Raw genomic sequence first — 20,225 nt, 5'->3', positions numbered from 1 at the left:
GGAACGCAGAAGCCTCGGATTATCAAGGCGGAATTCCGAAACCCCTAGTCGCTGCACCTCCCGGGTTGGCGAGGAGCGACCGCGCCTCCGCGGAGACCCCCCGAGGGCGCTTGGGCTTCCGGGACTGGTGCTTCGCCTGAGGCCGACCCGAGGGCGAGGACCCGCGGGAGGACTTCGAGGAGGAGGAAATCCTGCGAACCCGGCACACCTTGTCCCGAGGTCGCACACTCTGCACAGGCTGCTCCACCGCCGGGGTCGAGGCCGGGACCACCACCGGAGCCGAAGTCGGAGCCGAGGTTGAGGCTACGGTCGAGGACGACTGCAGGTGGGCCATGGCGCAGGACAGCTCCGAGGCAATAAGCGCTCGGAGCATGTCCTGGAAGACAGGGATAGCCATCATAGATGGCATGTTCGAAGACGGCGGCTGCTCTCTAGAGGGCGACCTCGGCGAGGATTATTCCCGTGGAGCACCCGACTTAAGACGCCCAGGGCGGGGCCGAGGACGACCCTCTCGCCCCCGTCGAGGAGCCCGAGGATGGCTTCTTCGAAGACCCTGGAGCAGAAGAAGGAAGTGAGGACTTACCCACAGTTGACTTCGGGGTCGAGGACGCAGGCTTCGACGAAGAAGGCCTCCGCGGCGAGGTCAAGGCCGAGGTCAAAGCCGGGGTCGAGGCCGACGTCGAGGCCTTCCCCGCTGCGGAGTCAACACTAAAGAGCTCCGCCATGCAGGCACGCCGGCGGCGGATCGCTCGGGGCTGAAAGGTCGAGCACCGAGTGCAGGAATCAGTCGGGTGATCCGCACCCAGGCAAACAAGGCACCACCGGTGTGGATCGGTGATGGAAAGCAGCCGATCGCACCGGGTGCACTTTTTAAAGCCCGTCAAAGGACGGGACATGAACACGAAAAACGGCCGGGAACAAGCGAGGTCCCGCGGCCGCGGCTACTGGGAGCCCCCGGAGCTAGAATGAAAAACTTTTTTTTTTTGACGATTTCAAAAACACGAACGAACAAAACAATAAATCAAGCACAGCGACTGAGAAAACAAACCCAACCGCGGTGTCATAAGGCAAAAGGCACGGAGCACAAATTCCACAGGGCTTCTGGCTCCGCGGAAAAAAAAGAACTGAGGACGAGGTGAGGATGCGCACTCTAGTGGGCAGGAAGGCATGCACATGCGTGGTGTAGCATAGCAAGCTTGAAACTTCAATCAAGTTTGCTTGAAAAGCTGTCTGCGCTGGGGCTCCGTAGATGACGTCACCCACATGTGAGAATATGCTGCCTGCTTGTCCTGGGATAAAAAGGAGGGGAGTGGCATTATATATTAAATATCATTAGAGCCACACAACTACAGGATAAGGTACTGTGGGATCAATCTGAAAAGAGGGAATGCACAGATATTTAATAGTAGACATTCAGAATATAGGGGAAGTAATACTAAAAAGTGATTTTATTACGCCAGATATTGACTGGGATATTTTTATTGTGGGGGGTCTCCTAGAAGTAGAGAGATCCTGGATTCTGTACAAGAACTGTTTCAGTTGGTAATGGAACTCAAGTAAGATGAGGCCATACTGGACTTAGTACTTACAAACAGGGAAAGTGCTTTTGATGTTACAGTGGGTGATCACCATTTGGCGTGGTTTAATATTAAGGGCTAGATTCACTAAGGACACCGATCGTGTCCCAACTACTTTGCGGTCCTAACCCGATTCACTAACCTTCCCTCCCACACCCAATCCGCACATGCAAATGAGGGGGAAACGGCAAAGTGGGAAGGACACAATTCACTAAACTAAAGAAGGCACACCAACTGGGCTGGCTGATCCAAAAACAAGCGACTGATGAGGACCAGTCACTTGAGAAAAAACTCTGCTCTCTGCCCCAACTCTCCTGCTCGCCCTGCCCCACTCTCTGCCCCAAGTCTTATGCTATCCGCACTGCTCTCTGCCGCGATTCTCCTGCTTCCCGCCCCGCTCTCCCTGCAGTGCAAGCTGGCTCACGAGAAAAGTGTAAAAAAAACAAACAAACCACACCCAAAAACAAACCACAGACAGCAAACCATCTACAGGCAAAGTAGAAGGTCTGCACATGCGTCGGGATCGCTCTCCAGTGATCCATGTCATTGGTGAGGGGCGTGCATCCAATCGCCCTCATTTGCATGAGGGCACGTTGTGGATTGGTGGGCTTAGTAAATCTTGCCCCAAGACAGGCGTAGAAAGGGCTCATTCAAAAGTAAAGGTTCTAAACCACATGTGTCAAACACAAGGTCTGCGGGGCGAATCTGGCCAACCTGGCTGTATTTTGCGGCCCGAGGTTCAGGGCCGGCATTACAGGGGAGAAAACAGGGCTTCAAGATGTCATCTTGCTTTCTGTTTTAGGCCCTCACCTGACGGCAACAATAGCACTCGTGGACCGCAGTGATCATTAGCTTGTGCTCGTCGGCAACACAACAAAAACAATTTAACGGTGCCGACCCCAGCGATGCACCCCCATTGCCAGCCAGTAAATTTACACTGCCCGTGTGATTATCATCTTGCGCGTTTCAGCAGCACACCATACATGAATTTAACTGTGCCGGCCCCAGCTAGGTTGCATCGCTGGAGCTGGCACAGTTAAATTTCTGGTGCGGTACCGGCACATGCAAGTTGACAACCACACCAGCGGTGTAAATTACTGGCCGGCACTATTAAATTATTGCTGAAGAGAGGAGGAAGCCAGACCACAAGAGAAAATTGAGGCAGCAAGGAGGGGGGGGGGGGGGGGTGATTATAACCATAGGCTTACTCTCTTGATTTCCATCTCCAGCTCTAGCTCCCCTCCTGACTTCCTCCTCCAGCTCCACCTCCCTACTGGTCTGGCCCAGCGGTGCAATGTGCGCAGGGGTGGAGGAGCATGAGTACCTCTCCTGCCTCCAGTAATATTCTGCACAACCACAGTGGTTAGGGAGGGAGATGACAAAGGTAGGTGGAATGATTTTATTTTCAATTTAGTGTTTGAATTGTGTCAATTTTGAGAATTTTAATCTATCTTTTGCACTGCTCAGGAAGACATACATTTGTTTTCCTCTGGGGTTGTACTGGGGTTTCTTTTTTTCTATATTAGTACTCTTAGTTTTTGGCCCTGTATTTGCATAGAGGTTATCTGTGTTCTGGTAGGAATGAGAAGCATACAATGTGCTTTGTGTAGTTTAATTTTTTCCATTCATTTTTCATATATATGAAAAATGAATGGAAAAAAATTGTGTTATAATTAGTACTATGGGGCGGGTCTGGGGTGGAGATTGGGCGGGGTCTGGCCTGCAACTTAGCCTGTGTTTTGGATTTTGGCCCCTTAGTGTGATTGAGTTTGACACCCCTGTTCTAGACATTTAAAAAAAACAACTTTGTTCAGATGGGGGGGGGGGGGGTTTACATCAAGGAATTGTCACCTGCATGGGAACATCTGGAAGTAGGAAAGCAGGGGGCAATATTGAAAGGACCTGTATAGTAAGGAAACAAAACACTTTGTAAGGAAATAAGTAAAGGAAAAGGAAAAGAAGGCCACTTTGGTTCTCAAAAGTAGTAGCTGAAAAGATAAGGAAAGAGAGGTTTAGCTTTCATAAAATACAGAAGATCACAGAAAGAGGAAGACAGGCTAAAATATCTGTAAAAATTAAGAGAAGCTGGTCAAGTAGTCAGGAAAGCAAAGATAAAAATGGAAGAAAAGTTAGCCAACATGGTAAAATGGGGAAGACAAGACTTTTTTTAAGATACATTAGTTATGGGAAGAAGTGCAAAAGTGGCATTGTGAGACTCAAATGAGGAGAGAAAAATGTAGAAGCTTAAAGACAAGGCTGAATTGCTTAACAAATATTTCTGTTCTGTGTTCATAGGTGAAGTACCAAGAGCAGAACCACAAAAGACAAATAGTACCAGGAGCAGAACCACAAAAGACAAAAAGTAATAGAGGTGTGGTTAGACCCTATTTGATTTTCAGAGGATTGTATTTGTGAGGAAACTAGCTGAACTGAAAGGCAGATAAAGCAATGGGGCCAGATGGTATATGAGGCTACTGAAGGAACTTGGGAAGTTCTGGCAGCTCTGTAGCTGAACTATTCAATGCTTCTCTAGAATCAGGAGTGGTACCAGAGGACTAGAGAAGGGTGGATGTGGTTCCTCTCCACAAAACTTGAAGTCAGGAAGAAGTAGGGAACTACAGGCTGGTAAGTATGACTTGCTTCCAGTAATGGAAATGCTTTCAAAACCCGAGAATAGTGTAGTTTCTGGAATATAGTAACTAGTCTTATAGCCCGTTACATTAACAGGTGCTAGAATATATGTGTATGTGTCTGTCTTTATTTTTTTTCTCTCTCTTTAGCCACTTTCTGTATTTCTGTCTTTCTTTCTTTTTTCCTTGGCTGTCCACCACCACCACCCCTTGCCTGCTCCCCCTGTCCTTTCTCCCTTCCTTTTACCTCCCCTGTGTCCTCCACCACCCCATCACTGCTCACCTTATCCAGCAGAAGCCCTTCTCCCTTTGTTTTACCTCCCCCCCTGTCCATCAACACCTCCTTCCTGCTCCCTCTGTCCAGCAGTAGGCCTGCCTTAATTTTTCTGTCCCCCCTGTCCATCAGCACCACTTCCCCTGTCCACCAACCCCTTTTTCCTGCTCCCCCTGCCCAGCAGTACGCCTCCGTTCCTTTTTCTGCCCCTCCATTTTCCTGTGCTGCAGCATTTCCCTCCCACCCCACTTCCCTTTGACTAAGAAGGTAAGGGGGAAAAGAAAGAGACACCCTGGACCATGGAAGCAAAGGGGGGGGAGAGAGAGAGACATCCTGGACCAAGGAAGGAGGGAGGGAAAAACAGATAGATGCTAGACCAAGGAGGGAGAGACACATATACCTTGGACAAAGGAGGGGGACAGAGAGATTCCTTGAAGTAAGAAGGGAGGAAGAGCGAAATCCTAGACCAAGGGGAGAGAGAGAGACCCTGGATCATGAAGGGAGAGAAGGAAAGAAAAGAGATGCTGGACTATGGAGTGGGTGGGGGGTGGGGTTCAGGGGCGGTGGTTGCATGAGGAAAGGAAGAGATAGAAGAGAAAGTGAACTTAGGAAGGTTCAGGAAAACAGCAAAGAGATGCTGGGTATGAAGGGAGCATAGAAATAGGGACACAGAGAGGCAATACTGTACACAAAGGGAGGAATAGTGGCACAGTGGGGAATGCTGGACAGAGTAAGATAGAGACACAGAGAAGAGATACTGAACATGTGGTAGGCTAGGGAAAAAGATACAGAGGGAAAACACTGAATGGATAGGGATGCAGAGGATAGATTTATAATTAATTGCTGTTACTGGCTTCAGGTCTTCCTCTCTGGCGGGTCCTGTCTTCATGAAAACATGAAGTAGGCAGGACCTGCCAGAGAGGAAGGCCTGAAGCCGGCAACAGCAGCGAATTTTAAACGCTGCTGCTGCCCAAAGAAGCCAGGCCTTAACCACAAAGCTGAGGGGGTTGGAGGGTTTTAAAAGGTACAGCGGTGGTGGGGGGAGGTTTGAAAAGCCATCGGCCGTGAAGTATGCAGGCGGCATACTTCACGGCCGATGGCTTTTCAGGACTCCTACCTGCGGTGCCCTACAGCACACGGAAAACAGAACACGCAGATGGAGTGTGCATGCGCGGCTAGCATTTTATTATATTAGATTACAAGATTTGACGCCTCATGGATTCACTAGAGGCAGGTCTTATCAGAAAAATCTGATCAATTTCTTTAAATAGGTGACCAGAATATTGGATAGAGGTGTACTAGAAGTGGTATATTTCGATTTTAGCAAAGCCTTCGACAGTGTTCCACACAGGTGCCTAAAACTGAGTTTCCTTGGGATGGGCTCCAAAGTAACAAGACTGGGTCTGGAACTGTTTGAGTGGAAGGGGCGATGTTACTAGTGGGGGTGTCTCAAGGTTCGGTTCTTGGGCCTGTTTTGGTGTGAACATGAGGAAGAGTGAAGCTTAAAGAATGGTCTGAAATTTGGCAGCTAAGATTTAATGCTAAGAAATACAAGGTCATGCATTTGGGCTGCAGAAACCCGAGGGAACGGTAGTTTAGGGAGTGAAGAACTTTTTTTGCATGAAGAGGAGCAGGACTTTGGGGGTAGGGTTGTATGTGATGAACTAAAGGTGGCCAAATAGGTTGAAAAGGCAATGGTGAAAGCTAGAAGGATCCTAAGGAACCTGTAAGAAAAAGGAGGTATCGATGCACCAAGTCAGGCAAGATCTCATTTAGAATACTGTGTACAACTCTGGAGACTGCATCTTCATAAGATAAACAGGATGGAATCGGTCCAGAAGGCTACTAAAATGGTCAGTGGTATTTGTCATAAGGCATATGTATACTTTGGAGGAAAGGTGGGAGAGGGGAGATATGACAGATGTTTTAAATACCTATGTGGCATAAATGCGCACGAGGCAAATCTCTCATTTGAATGGAAGCTCTGGAATGAGAGGGCATAGCATGAAGAGGTGGTGGAGAGAGTCTGAATTCAAGAAAAACATGGGCCATGCATATGTGATCTTAGGGAACAGAGAATATAGTGGATGCTATGGATGGGCAGACTGTTTGGGCCAGCTGGCCTTTATGTCATCAGGTTTCTAGTTGGTGCTGATAACTGGCAATTAGCTCCTCAATTGACACTAATTATCATTCAAGTGACACGCAGAACTTTGTTGGCATATTCTATAAGTGCTGTGCACAGTTCTAGTGTATGAAATCTGAACGGAGCGTGGTCAAGGATGAGCCTAGGCAGGCTTTCCTAAAAATTTACGCTCACTGTTATACAGTATGCCCCTTGTGTGCATACCCTGTTTCCCCGAATATACGACACTGTCTTATATTTTTAAAAACTCCAAAATATGCACAAGGTCTTATTTTCAGGGGGATGTCTTATTTTTCCATGAAGAAGAATACAGTACACATTTATTGCTGAAAAAAAGACATTTATTACCTGTATATGGTACAGGTCATCACAAACCAGAAAAGCTGTATCACAAACCAGAAAAACATTTAAGGCCCTGATTCTCCAAAAGTGCGTCCCGATTTTAGGCAACTGTAGACGTCCTTTTTTTTTGTGCTGCCAACTAGTTTATTTACATGAAAAAGCAAAACTTACAAAAAAAAAAAAAAAAAACTTTTCAAAATGAGTATACACAAAACTGGTAAATTCACTGCTGAGACGGCACGCCCCTTCCCCGCTAAATCTAAGGCCTGATTGGCCCAGGCTAGGCACCTTGGCCAATAAGGCCTTAGGATTAGTGGGGATGGGCGGACCCGCTATGCCTAAGGCCTGATTGGTCCAGGCTTCTACAGCCTGGGCCAATCAGGCCTTAGATTTAGCGGGGATGGGCCGGGAAGGGGTGTGCCGTCTCATTTCCACGAGGCAGACCCGTCGGCTGGACGGCAGCAAGACCCGTCCAGCTGACCAACATTGAAAGGTTAGTTGGGGAGGGAGATTAGTTGGGGCGGGGGGGTCGTTGGGCTTTCTGGCAGGAGGAGTTGGGCATCCTCCTGTCGGCAATTACGAGTTTGGGGGGGGGGAGGGGGTTCCGACAGGAGGAGTTGGGCATCCTCCTGTCGGAGATTACGAGTTTGGGGGGGAGGGGGCTCGGGGTTCCGACAGGAGGAGTTAGGCATTCTCCTGTCGGTGATGGGACAGGCGGCCGCAACAACCGCGGCCGCTATACATATTGCAGCAGGGAGATCCCTTGCTGCCATAAGTATAGCGGCCGCGTCTAATTTAACCCGATTCTCTAAAGACGCCGGTTACAGAATCGGCGTTTAGTATAGGACGCCTCTCCCGGGCGGCCTGCCTGGGGAGCATTTTTTTTAAAAAAACGTGCATCCCGATTGGCTGATTAGACAGCTGTAGGACGTCTACAGCTGCCTAAAATCGGGACGCACTTTTGGAGAATCAGGGCCTCGGTGTACAGAGGCTGTTCCTGGGCTTGTTTTCCTGGACAGCGGAAGCAGGAAGTTGTGTGACCACGCATACGGTACTGTACCAGTACTCTGGATCGCCAAGACATGCTTGCCAAATAGTGCCTTATTTTTTTTTTTTTTTGGGGGGGGGCCTTATATTTCCCAGGTGGGGAAAAAAAGGGGGGTGTCTTACTAAAGGAGGAGGTCCTATAATGGGGGAAACACGGTAGATTAGTTGATGCACTAGTGGTTAGCACAATTATATAAGGTGCGCATACCTTTTATACAATCATGCTAGTTGATGGCACCAACAGACTATGGCTCCAAGGCCATTTTTAGTGTAGCCAATAAGATGGCTGATTTTCTATTCTCAGCATCAATGGCTACACTAATGTTGCCATTAGTAGGTAGGCTTTAATCCCCACCTATCTTGTAGGCAGTAAGGACTCGCATGCTAATAAACCCATTCTAATCATTAAGTGTATGGAAATACCAAGTGTAGGAAATACACACCTACTCTCTACGCCCTGAGAAAAATATCTTTTAACATGTGGGTAGAGCATGCACATCTAACTGCAGGTTGCCTCAGCATACCCCCACTGCTGTAAGCACACATTAATGCTTAGCATGACTTAGCAAAAAGGACACTAATATTTTTTCACTGCAATTTAGGCACAGTTTTGAAAACCTTTAAAACTATTTTATAACGACAACTGGCCTTTATGAAATATGTTCCAAAACTAGCTTTACATTGCACAAATGATCTTGTGCAACCTGTACACCTATTACAAAGATAAGTGTGTACATGGGGCAAATCTGTAAAGGTCACCCAAATTTAAGTACCAAAATGCATCACAATAGGCCATAAAGGCACCTGCAGAATAGGACCCAAGTCAGCATTTGCACGTTTACATATAGGCACATGTACTCTAGTGCATAACATAGAATTAGGAAGTTATTGCATAAAATATGAGCATACGTGACTGTCCAAGCTACACCCTCAGGAACATTAGAGATGCCGTTTAAAATTAAGCTCTACCTACTGGGCTTCAATTCAGACTTACAGGACGCTATACAATTTTACAATAGCCATTTTCCGTTTGTAGATGTAATGAAAATAATTCTTTAAAACTTTAAGTGTAAATTTCGACCCAACTGTACAGAAAAATATTTTTCCTCTTAAGGCAACCAATAAATTCTTACTCTCGACCGAGCACATACACGAAAAGTGAGCAGATTGTGTGTGTGTGTGTGTGTAGGGAGATAAAGAGCAAGATGAAGGAGGCTGCCTAGAACTACGTAGTCGGCCATTTCCACTACTCAGGCCACATGAGAAGCGAAAACGCAACATGGCCGCGGCAGGCAGAAAACCGCGTGCACGATAATGCTCCAACCGCGTGCGCGTTTCCATCCCACACGAGCTCAAGGGAAAAAAAAGACACATAAAAAAATCGACCGTTTACTGAATTCGTTCTAGAACAAGCTCTCTACACCTATACCATATCGCAGACCACAATTCTTATCATTATAGTACAGCCTAAACCCCACGACTATCTACCCTCCCAAGTTCTCTCTCCCCTCACGAACAAAAGAAAACGCTCGAGACGATTCCAGAACGTGCATATTTCCGAACTCCGCCGAGAGTCACGAATGATTAATAGCTGCAAAGTTAATAAGCACGAGGACGAAAGAATAAGAAAATACTTCCATGCGCTCTTCCGAACAAAGATGTCGGCCCATGGCGGCCTAGGCGCGTGTCCTTCCTGCGCAAGAAATCATACGTCGATCGTAGTACCTCCATCAGCGAGCCGCGAAAGCACAAAGACAGAAGAGAAAAAGGGATGGGAGAAACAAACAAGCCCAGGCACAAATATTTAACGCTCGAAGGCGATTGGGAAAAAAAATCTTAAGAAAAAAAAAAACATCGGTGCTAAACAACGTGGCGCATCCCTTCACGGCGTACTGAAAAAATTACCACGTAGTATTTTTTTTAGGCTAATAAATCCATTATTTCCTACGAAGCAAGGTAATACATGCATATTGGCAAGAACAAATTTATTTCCCCCCCCATTTATTTCCACTCATCTTACCGCGCACGCAGCCGGTCCGAGTACACTCACCAGACAAGGCAAAAAAGAGAGAGAGAAAAAAAATTCAACCACAACCTAAACCGTCTATCGGATTACACAACTTGTCGCCCAAACGGCACACTATGATTGGCTTCCCCAGTAACATGAGCTGCTTTCTACATATCGATTGGCTAGTTGCTATGCCAATAAGCAGCAATTCGGTGGCTCGGGCCCGCCTGCTGCTTTGTTTCTCCACCTACTTTGCGGAGTAGTTAGGTTGACCGTAGAATTTTTTTTTGTGCCACGATAGTAAAAACGATTAAAAAATAAAACTTTAGTCACCAACATATACACTCAAAGAACAACATCACAAATCAAATGGGAAAATAACAAATAGGTTTATTACGTAGAAATAAACAGTAAAAAAGCGTCCTAGATACGTAAAACAAACCGCCAGAACAGTTCCTTACCCTACCTTTTTCCGAAGTACAAAATGGAAGCCACTTGATAGGAAAATCTCGCGAGGTTTTTATTTGTTTCTTTTTAGCTTGTGGGAGTGGTGACCAAGATGTGGCGTTTGAAACTTACTGAGTATGAAAGCGATGGCGGGAAGAATGTAAAGTGCTTCTAGAATTCAGAATATTCTTCGCTTTTGTGACTTTCTTTAACGGTTTCTTTTGAAAATTCCAGTCGCGGAAAACTGACGGGTAGACCAATTTGTAAGTTATATTTTTTACAGGAAAGTTGTAAAAAAGTGTGGCCTTTTTTTTCCTCCCACTTTTGTTAAGGTTTGGTGTGAGAGATGGACGAGAATTCGGGATGAGATTTGGTGCTTTGCTGAGGGAATAAGTAGGCAGATAACAGCTTTCTATTTCCATATTTTTACGTTTTGCGCAACTGGCTAAATATTTCTATTCTGTCAAGTAAACTCCTTTGTGTATAGGGCGAAGTAATTTAAGTTCAATTAAATACCCACAGTGGGCTTGAAAATTTGACCCCTGTGGATACGGCAGACGAGAGCCATACTTCTGTTTGTTAATTACCAGATATCGGGGGGGTTCGGGTTAAAAAAAAAAGGAAGGTATGAAGGCAGAGGTAGCTAATCTTAAAAATATTTGTTTTTTTTCCATGAAATTTTATTAAATATTTCATGTTTAGGTTTGTCGTCTGCTGCCTGTAATACATTTCTCCCTCCATATTCGCAGTTTCGATTATTAGTGTGCTGGCTCCTCCCCCCCCCAAATGATGTCAGCTTACATAGAGAAATCGCTGATACAGAGCAAATCACCGATTCCCAGCACTTTCTCCACCGTGTTTTGCCTGTCCTTCTGGAACAGGCCAGGTCTCCCACCATGTTGTTTGTGGTTTCACCATATTCCCGATGGTTTTTGATAGAAAACAGCGAATAACGTATGAAAAAGTTATTGCGTTTTTCTGTATATCCCTTATCACAGTGAATTCAGAGGGAGAAGTATATAAACATATATCCTTGGGATAATCATTTCATCATAGTGTCAAGATGGTAATGATGTAGACAAAGATAAGGAAACAAATTTGTCCCCCTCCCATCTTTGTGTTGAGGCTTGTGCAGACGAGGACAGCTTACAGCAGTGGTCTGAAACACGTGGCCCGCGGGGCGCGTTCGGCCCCCCAGGGACTATTTTGCGGCCCATGATCTGTCCTCACCTAAAGCAGAGGTCCCCAATCTGCTTCCCTTCCCACTTCCCTCCCCCAAGCCACCGCAATCGGGGAACAGGCCAACGCCGAGGTCTTAGCTCTCCCTGCTTATCTTCCCCAGTTCGGAGCCGACCAATTCTCACCACCTGCCTGGCTGGCCTGGAAGTTCCTCCCCGACATTAGAATTGACGTTGGGTGGCGAGAATTGGTCGGCCCTGTGCTGGGGAAGATAAGCAGGGAGAGTTAAGACCTCGGTGTGGCCTGTTCCCTGATTGTGGTGGCGGCCTGTTCCCCAATGGTGGTGGCTTGGGCGAGAGCAGGGAGAAATAAAGAAAGAAAGGGGGGTCAGGGAGACAGAAAGAAAGAAGGGAGATGGGACACAGACAGAAAGGGGCATTGAGAGAGAAAGACAGAAAGAAAGGTAGGGCATGGAGAAAGAAAAAAAAGAAAGAAAGGGCACGGAGAGAGAGAAAAAGTCAGACATATAGAAAGAAAGAAGGGTGCAGGGTGAAAGAAATAAAAAGTTGGGGGAGGGAAGGAGACAGATGCCAGACCAGGGGGAAAGAAGGAGGGAGGGAGAGAAAGGAAAGAAAGAGATGTCAGACCATGGAAATAGGGACGGAAGAAGAGAGAGATAGAAGTGAAGGTAAGACATGGAAACGTAGATTTTGAAAAGAAAGCAGAAAAATTGAATATTAAGTTAATGCCAAAGATGGATGTAAGGCAGAAAGTGAAAACAGAGAGAAAAACAAAGGACAAGAAGGCCCTGGAAACATAGTTAAAAGCACAGAAAAATAAAGTCACCAGACAACAAAGGTAGGGAAAATGATTTTATTTTCAATATAGTGATTGAAATGTATCAGTTTTGAGAAAGGAAAGATATTAAACTTTAAATGTGAAGGCTGCAGAAAAAATAGGGTACTTGGAGGGCCGCAGAAAAAATAGTTAATGACAATTTTGCATAAGATAAAAACTCTTTATAGTTTATAAATCTTTCCTTTAACTGTTATCTTTCCTTTAACTGTTAAGGAAAGATTTATGAACTATAAAGAGTTTTACCTCATGCAAAGTTGTCATTTCTTTAATAAGACATTAACTATTTTTTTCTGCGGCCCTCCAAGTACCTACAAATCCAAAATGTGGCTCCACTAAGGGTTTGAGTTTGAGACCACTGGCTTACAGGGATGGGACAGACACAAAACTTGTGTGTATGGGATGGAGAGAGATCCCACAGGGACAAATTTCTCCCTGTGCCATTCTGTACTTTCCAGAGCAATAGGTGTGTCATTCTGGACAAGTGGATTATCTCACCTTGGCTGTGAGTCTTGTGCAGAAGAAATCCACTCTAGATTTTTTTCTGTGATCCTTTTACTTCACTGGGAGCTCTATTGCCACCTGCAATTTTTCCCTTTTGCCACACAAGCCGGAAGGAGTGTTTCTGTTTTGCTCTCCTTTTTTCTTATTTTGTTTAGTGTGTTTGATTATTTTTTTTCCTGTGTTTTCAATGCTTGGAGCTTTCACCTTGGTTTCAGCTCTGCCTGCTTAGAGAAGAAGCAGATAGGCCGATCCCTAGTGGTACCTGTTAGCCAGCAGGGCCATCCCTGCTTTAATCCCTCACCTACTGCTTAACAGGGGTTCAAGCTAGAGAGTTGTGCAGGAACAGAAATCCCCTCTGTCCTCATGAGGAATCAATCCCCTCTGTCCCCACGAGGAATCTCCTCTGTCTGTCCCCGCCCGTCCCCCCATAAAAGTTACCTGTCCCCATAAAAAGCAGCAATTACTTCTGACAGTTTTAATTTTATTTATTATTTTTTTTAAGTCTTAGTTTATTTAAACCAACAATAAAATACAATATAAATAAATAACATTGAACAGAAATGAAATGCATACATCACCGGAAAGAATTAGGTCATCTGACTTTAGGGTCCACCATTTCTTGTTAAAAGAAATTAGTTGGATTTTTTGGCAATATAAAACTCATATCTGTAGAGCAAACAAATCTAGATCCACCATCTGGCATAGGTAACTTGGGAGAGGTCCTTCCAAGATCCACAAATGGTTTTTAATGCAGCAATGAGTAAATAATCAAACAATACAGCATCAAAATAATTTAAAGCAGAATTGATTGAGGCACTTTTCAGGACAATGGTTGAATAAGAAAAATGTGCCAAAACTGAACTGAAAACCCCAAAACCAACTCAGCAAGTACTTCATTTTGTACTAAACACAATTGGTGGCATAACCATGAGAGGGGACTGGGCCTCCCCCTTTGAGCTTAGCCCCCCCCTGAAAATGAACATCTCCCTTGCCTGTAGCTGGTGGGACATTTTGGTTTTCTATTATCTTGGTCCCAGTTTCTTCTTTTGTCTATCTTCTACTAATTCTCTTTCCAGGCCTCGTGAACCCCGGTTCCATCCCCGTTTGAGTCCTGTGAGCCTGGGGGGGATCTCTGCGGGAGTCCCATAGACCTGGGGGGAATTCCTGTGGGAGTTCCACAGGATTCATGCAATCCCCTGTTCCTGTGCAGACCTCTAGTTCAAGCGCAGGCTGTTAGGCTTCTGTAGGAGGCTTAGTTGTGTCTCGCAGGGTCCGGATGCATTTTTTTCACCTCCCCCTTCTGTTAGTGCATCTGTCGGTCCATGGGGGTGGGGGTATGGTCAGACACCTTGTCTGACTGGCAGCCCGAAGATCAGCATTGAAGAGGCATATCCAGCATGAGGCAGTGATTCTCCTTTCCAGCTAGTGTAAAGAGCCAAGGGCTACAGCATATTGCCAACACAGGTCACAGTGAGTAAGGCTGTTAATGCCTATTATGTGAATCCAGGGGGGGAGGAGGGGCCTGAAAAAAGCAGGTTTTTTAGGGGTTCTGCATGTTCCTCTCCTGAAAAGTCCTATATTCGCCAGTTTTTATTTTAATTTAGTGGGGGGGAGGGTATATATTTATTTGGGGGATTTTTTTTGCATTTTTAGGTACAAAAATCTTGATGGCAACCATCTTGGATTTTTAGTGATCTTTTTTTTTCTTCAAAAGTTCCCTGTGCATCCAGAAGTTCAATTATGTCTCAAAATTGATTGGGATGAAGTCCTTGGGCTTTTTTTATCCCATTGGGGAAAATAATAAGTTCTCACTTATCTTCAATTTAAAGATTCCCCGTGTCTCCTGAGTCTCCAAAGGGGCCTGGCGTGCCCTTCCGGCAGCGCGCAGCAGTGGCAGCTCACTTTTTCACCCACAGGTGAAAGGCCCCGATGACATAGGGATATGTGTCTCTGCGGATGCCTGCAGGGAAATGGCACCCGAAATCGCCTCCTCTGATGATGTTAAACAGAGCACTGAACTTTCCAGCAGGTAGGAAACAGCCCCTCTTTACAGTACTTCTCACAAGCAAACTCTCCGCAAGTCTTGTTGTATAGGGAACCATTCCTAAGGATCACGGAAGCGGGAGTAAAACTTTGCATATGGTACCTTTTTGCCAAAGGTTGTTTCAGCATTTCACATTAACTAGGAAGTCAGACTTTCAGTCTTTCAACCTACAGGTTCTAAAAGGAAAGACAAGGCTTTAAAGCTTCTGGATGTCCGCAGATTTCTTTTGCGTTACCTGAAAGTAACTAATGAGCTTCATTTGTTGAACCATCTCTTTGTGCTAACCAAAGAGGCAAGGCAGACCAGCTTCCAAGGCCACCATTTCCAGGTGCATTCGGGCTGTGATTTCCTCTATATACATTGTCTGTGGCAAACTGCCATTGTCGCTGAAAGCACATTTGACAAAAGGAGTGGCCTCCTCGGGCAGAATTGCGAGTGATACTTCTGGAAGAGATATGTAGATCTTCTACGTGGTCTTCCCTTCATATGTTCACTAAATTCTGTAGTATATACGTGGTAGCTCAGAAGGATGCTTTTATGTCCTTGGTGCTGAGAGCAAGCTTATATATCCTTCCCAGGATTTTGGGGACTGCTTAGGTGCATACCATTCCTATTGCACTGGAAAAAGAGATTGGGTTTTTACCTTGATAATCTTTTCCAGTAGATAGGGATGGTATGCTGAACCCCCCCCCTTCCTTCCCCCAATAATTTCTGAATCACCTGTTTCTGCCTTAAGCTTCATGGTCCTCTTCATAGCTAAGACTTCTCTGCCAAATGGACTATGGGTTCCAAATCAGTTTGTAATTAGAATCTCAAAAGATGTTTGAGCTCCACTAATTTTCAATCTGTGGCTTTTATTTGATGTGTTTTACTGTTCAATAGCAATGTTCATTCATTTATAAATTCCAGTTCATTATTGACTGTTATAATGTTTATATGAGCAGATCAGAACCTTGGTTTCGGGGAGTTCCCTGTGTCCCTTATTCTCCTGTCTTTTTTTACTCTAGAGCTCTCGCATGCTTTGGGATGAACTGACAGGGGTAGCAGAGACTGGAGAGAAGGGAGGTGTTCAAAAGCTGTGGTTGACATCTTTCTGTGATCGAGTACCCTGTGGCTCAGCACACCATCCCTCTCTACTGGAAAAGATATAGGGGTCCTTTTATCAAGCTGCGGTAGGGGTTTAATGCATGTAATATTACGCGTTAAACCGCCTGCCGCGCTAGCCGCTAACGCCTACATTGAGCAGGCATTAGTATTTTAGCCGGCCGCAGGGGTTAGCGCGTGATGAAATGTCCGACACGCTAACCCCACTAGCGCAGCTTGATAAAAGGACCCCATAATGTATTAACAAGTTTTGTTGATGATTTATTCAGTAAATATTTCCACAGTCTTTATTTACTAGGTCAGCTAAAGATAGCTGAGGTTTGCCTTCCCCAAATGTTTTAAGTAAGTAAGAGTAATATTTTGTCGAAAGTGAGGTACAAAATGATGATTTTGAAATGTTTGATTTAAAAGGTATGTATATTTTTTCCTTTTTAGAGAATTCATTTATGGACAAAATTAATTTAAAGTAAAATGAATTCATCAACTGTTGCTGTAAGAGTGGACACCTGGCTTTCCTCTGCTTGGCATGTAAAAGTTCCTGCTCGATGGTTAGAAGCTTGCATTGACTGGATCAAACAAGAAAATAGTGGTGGTAATTTGTCACAGGCAGAAATTAACAAACAGGTATATGAACAGTGGCTGCTTACAGATCTGAGAGATTTGGAATTTCCTGTTTTGCCAGATGGTATTGCTGATACTCCAAAATGTGAACTAGATGGCTTTTATTCTATTCAAATTGACTCGCTGGTTGATGTCAGCCAACCAGCATACTCTCAGCTTCAAAAAATAAGGGGAAAAAACAACCCAAATGAGCAAGTTTCAGCCTGCATCCAGATGCCCCAAAAGCCTTGGGAAGTAAAACCTACTAGAATGTTGATGCTAATGCTAACCGATGGATTACAGCCGATTCAAGGTATGGAATATCAACCCATTTCTGTCCTTCACAGTAACATTTCTCCAGGTACCAAAGTTATGCTACAGGGGAAAATGACATGTCGTCTTGGAGTAATTTTACTGAAGCCAGAAAATGTGAAAGTACTTGGTGGTGAAGTTGAAACTCTTGTTGAAGAATATACTCAAGAAAAAGTTCTTGCTAGATTAATTGGAGAAGATAGCCCCATCCTTATTCAACCAGTTAATCCAGAACAAAGTATTTTAGAATCAGTTGATGAAACTGGCCAAAATTTAGGGCCTTCAGATGAAGAACTTTTAGCAAGTCTTGATGAAAATGCTGAATATACAATAAGTAACGGAATTGCCTCAGAAAGTGGATATTGCAGTAGAAATGATCATTCAAACACACCATCGTATTCTGCCTTTTCAAGCATTGGACGTGAAGCACAACAAAACAGTGGAATATTGCAAGGAGATATGAGAATATTACAAACAGATGATGGTCCACCTGAGGATTCTGTAATAGATTTAGATAGATATTTAGAGGATGAGTATGATTTATTGGATGATAACTTGTTTTTAGATGAGGAGATCCAGAAGGAATTAGAAGAACCTGGTACGTGCCAGCCACAGGTTCTGAAAGGAAATCAAGATATACCTACAAGAAGCTTTACAAATTTGTCTTTTGACTCAAAAGTTTCACCCTTGCATTGCAGGACTAGTGAACATAAGTGCCAGAATGGTATGGATGAGAACTTGGACAATCTACCTTATACGTATCTTTCAGTCCTACTGGCCAGAAAAACTAATAAAGTAGAAACTGTACAAATCAAATCATTTATTGTAACATTAAGTGGAAGTCTGACTAGCAGCAGTGGCTTTTGGAGTATAAAAGCAAAGATATCTGATGGGACAGCTTACCTAGATGTAGATTTTAAAGATGAAGTTCTAACTAAATTTATTGGATTCTCTGTGTCTGACATGAAACGATTAAAGAAGGCTCCTAATCAACGTCAAAAACTTATGTCTGGTCTACAGCAGTGCCAAAAAGGACTAATAGATCTTTGTTGTTTGATGACAATTACATTTAATCCATCTGAGTGTAATGCAACAGTGTTATCGTTGCAAGATGTGACCATGGAAATGATAGAGAATTTAAAGAAGCGTTTACACAGGTACTAGTTGTGTAGGACCATTTCTTAAATCTTGAAACTAGTTGAGCGAAAGCAGGACAAGGAAGAATGAGGTAGATATATTTTTACATTTCTATACTCTGAATCTCTCTAAAACTGACTTTTATGTTGAAACAATATTCTGTTTCTCTGAAACATTGTGCAAGCTTACACCGAGTATAATAAAACACTTTGTTCAGCTTGTTTGCATGGATTTTTTAAAAATGACTTGCATTGGAAATAATACATTGTCTTTGTAAGAGTCTGAAATGTTTCTAAGATCCACAACAATACATCTTTTAAAAAATATTACAAAAGACTTCACAGTGTGAACGTAATATCTTGTTGAGCCTTTTCCTGAATTTGAAATAACAATAGCAATACAGACTTTTTCTTCACAGATATTTACTATAGTTACTATTGAGTTTTTCAGGTGAGATAACAGCAATATACTGTATTAATAGTACAGTATACTTAATTTGTTTTTATGTGTAGCTGTTGTAATAGGACATTTTGCAGTTTGTAGAGATATGATAAAGATATCCAAGTAAGGAAAGTATTAGTTTGTCAAAAAATATGACATTTCAAAAAGGGGATCAAAAATTAAAACACAATGGCCACCGTCACTGAGGAAGTTGGCTTTTGGGGTCCAAATGCTATATGTGCATGTAAGAAATAAACAGACTAAACTTTTGAGCAGCTCTGCTATATTTGGCTCTTTTTACTAAAGCATGGTATACTGGTTGCAAAAATTAATGCACAGAAACTGTAAAGTCTCTGTGCATGCCCAGTATCTTCTCCTAGTGTTAATACAGATTTAAAAAAAATAAAATACCATGCATTAAGCATAAGACAGTAATGCAGATGCACTTAATGCCACCTCAGTAGGTGGTGGTAAACGATCGGTGCTAACTGTAAGGTGCAGTCATGCCTATTTTCCTCATGCATGTAACTTTGGAATTAACAGATGCTAAGTGTCAAGCCAATGTAACAACACATGTTAATTCACATGTTAAGGGCAAGATTCAGTAAATGGTGCCAAAACTTAGTCTCCAGGAAAAATGTATTCTCAGCACTGTTCTATAAAGGGCATTCTAGTGCAATAGGTGTGTCATTCTGGATGGATGGGTATTCAGTCTGAATCCGTAAACTGTGCAGAAAGTATCAATCACGGTTTTCAACTCTTCCTTCTTGTTGCCGCAGGGGGCCATGGACTGTGCGGTGGGGACCCTGCCTGGCGACAAACAATAGATTGGTGTGCTTCCCAATATGGGGAAAGCCCTACAGGTAACTTTGTCTAGATACTAGTGTCAAACAAAGTTAAGAAAATTATACTCAGTTGATGAAACTGGCCAATTATACTCGGATGATGAAACTGTTCCAGTTAAGAAACCCAGGATACTAGTGTCAAACCCAGTTAAGAAAATTATACTCAAACTGAATAGTGTAGTTCATATTCCTCAGAACACCTAGGCATTAGTAGCATTGCAGTTAAGGAAAGAAAAGAATAGGAGTAACATTCTTCCAAGGCAACCCCCCCCTCACCACACACACACACACAAAAACAGTTCATTGAAAAATTAACTTTTCTGTAGGCAAAAAGGCATGCATGGATTTACGAAGGGAAGGTCTTGTCAATCCAATCTGATAAGCTTCTTTGACTGGGTAACAAAACAACTAGATAGGGGAGAGTCCCTGGATATAGTCTATTTAGACTTCAGTAAAGCCTTTGATAGTGTCCCACACCGTAGGTTATTGAACAAAATGGATACAATGGGACTAGGAGAAACATTGACTGCATGGGTTAAAGACTGGCTCAGTGGTAGACTTCAGAGGGTGGTGGTAAATGGTACTCCCTGAGAAACGTTGGAAGTGACCAGTGGAATGCCGCAGGGCTCGGTCTTGGGTCCGATACTATTTAATATCTTTGTACAAGACCTGCCCCAAGGACTTCGAGGTAAGATTACATTATTTGCCGATGACGCTACGCTATGCAACATAG

At 44.1% G+C, this 20,225-nt stretch overlaps 2 protein-coding genes across 10 annotated transcripts in view; one reads left to right on the top strand and one right to left on the bottom strand.

Annotated features, from left to right (window-relative positions):
• HNRNPK (heterogeneous nuclear ribonucleoprotein K) overlaps window positions 1-10,512 on the bottom strand; it is a 64,171-nt gene extending 53,659 nt beyond the window's left edge. For 4 of the 8 annotated variants that reach the window (XM_033927950.1, XM_033927940.1, XM_033927974.1 and 1 more), the window contains exon 1: window positions 10,037-10,122. The gene's annotated coding sequence lies outside the window, so the exon portion shown is untranslated. Of the gene's footprint in view, window positions 1-10,036; window positions 10,124-10,490 lie in introns of those variants that run through there. The other 4 variants (XM_033927966.1, XM_033927984.1, XM_033928001.1 and 1 more) reach the window with 2 other exon arrangements.
• RMI1 (RecQ mediated genome instability 1) lies at window positions 10,510-18,427 on the top strand. Of its 2 annotated transcripts, none has more exons than XM_033927920.1 (2): window positions 10,510-10,734; window positions 16,593-18,427. In XM_033927920.1, exon 2 carries the CDS (start codon window positions 16,629-16,631, stop codon window positions 18,231-18,233), a length of 1,605 nt encoding a protein of 534 aa, XP_033783811.1. In that variant the 5' UTR covers window positions 10,510-10,734; window positions 16,593-16,628; the 3' UTR covers window positions 18,234-18,427. The 2 variants fall into 2 exon arrangements, with proteins under 2 accessions (XP_033783811.1, XP_033783817.1); XM_033927926.1 differs by lacking the exon at window positions 10,510-10,734 and adding an exon at window positions 12,446-12,508.
• Window positions 18,428-20,225: the final 1,798 nt, after the last annotated feature.

Source organism: Geotrypetes seraphini, chromosome 1, assembly GCF_902459505.1.
Source record: "Geotrypetes seraphini chromosome 1, aGeoSer1.1, whole genome shotgun sequence".
NCBI classification, from domain to species: domain Eukaryota; kingdom Metazoa; phylum Chordata; class Amphibia; order Gymnophiona; family Dermophiidae; genus Geotrypetes; species Geotrypetes seraphini.
The sequence above is the reverse complement of the archived record's forward strand: the minus strand, read 5'-3'. Positions and strand labels throughout refer to the sequence as shown.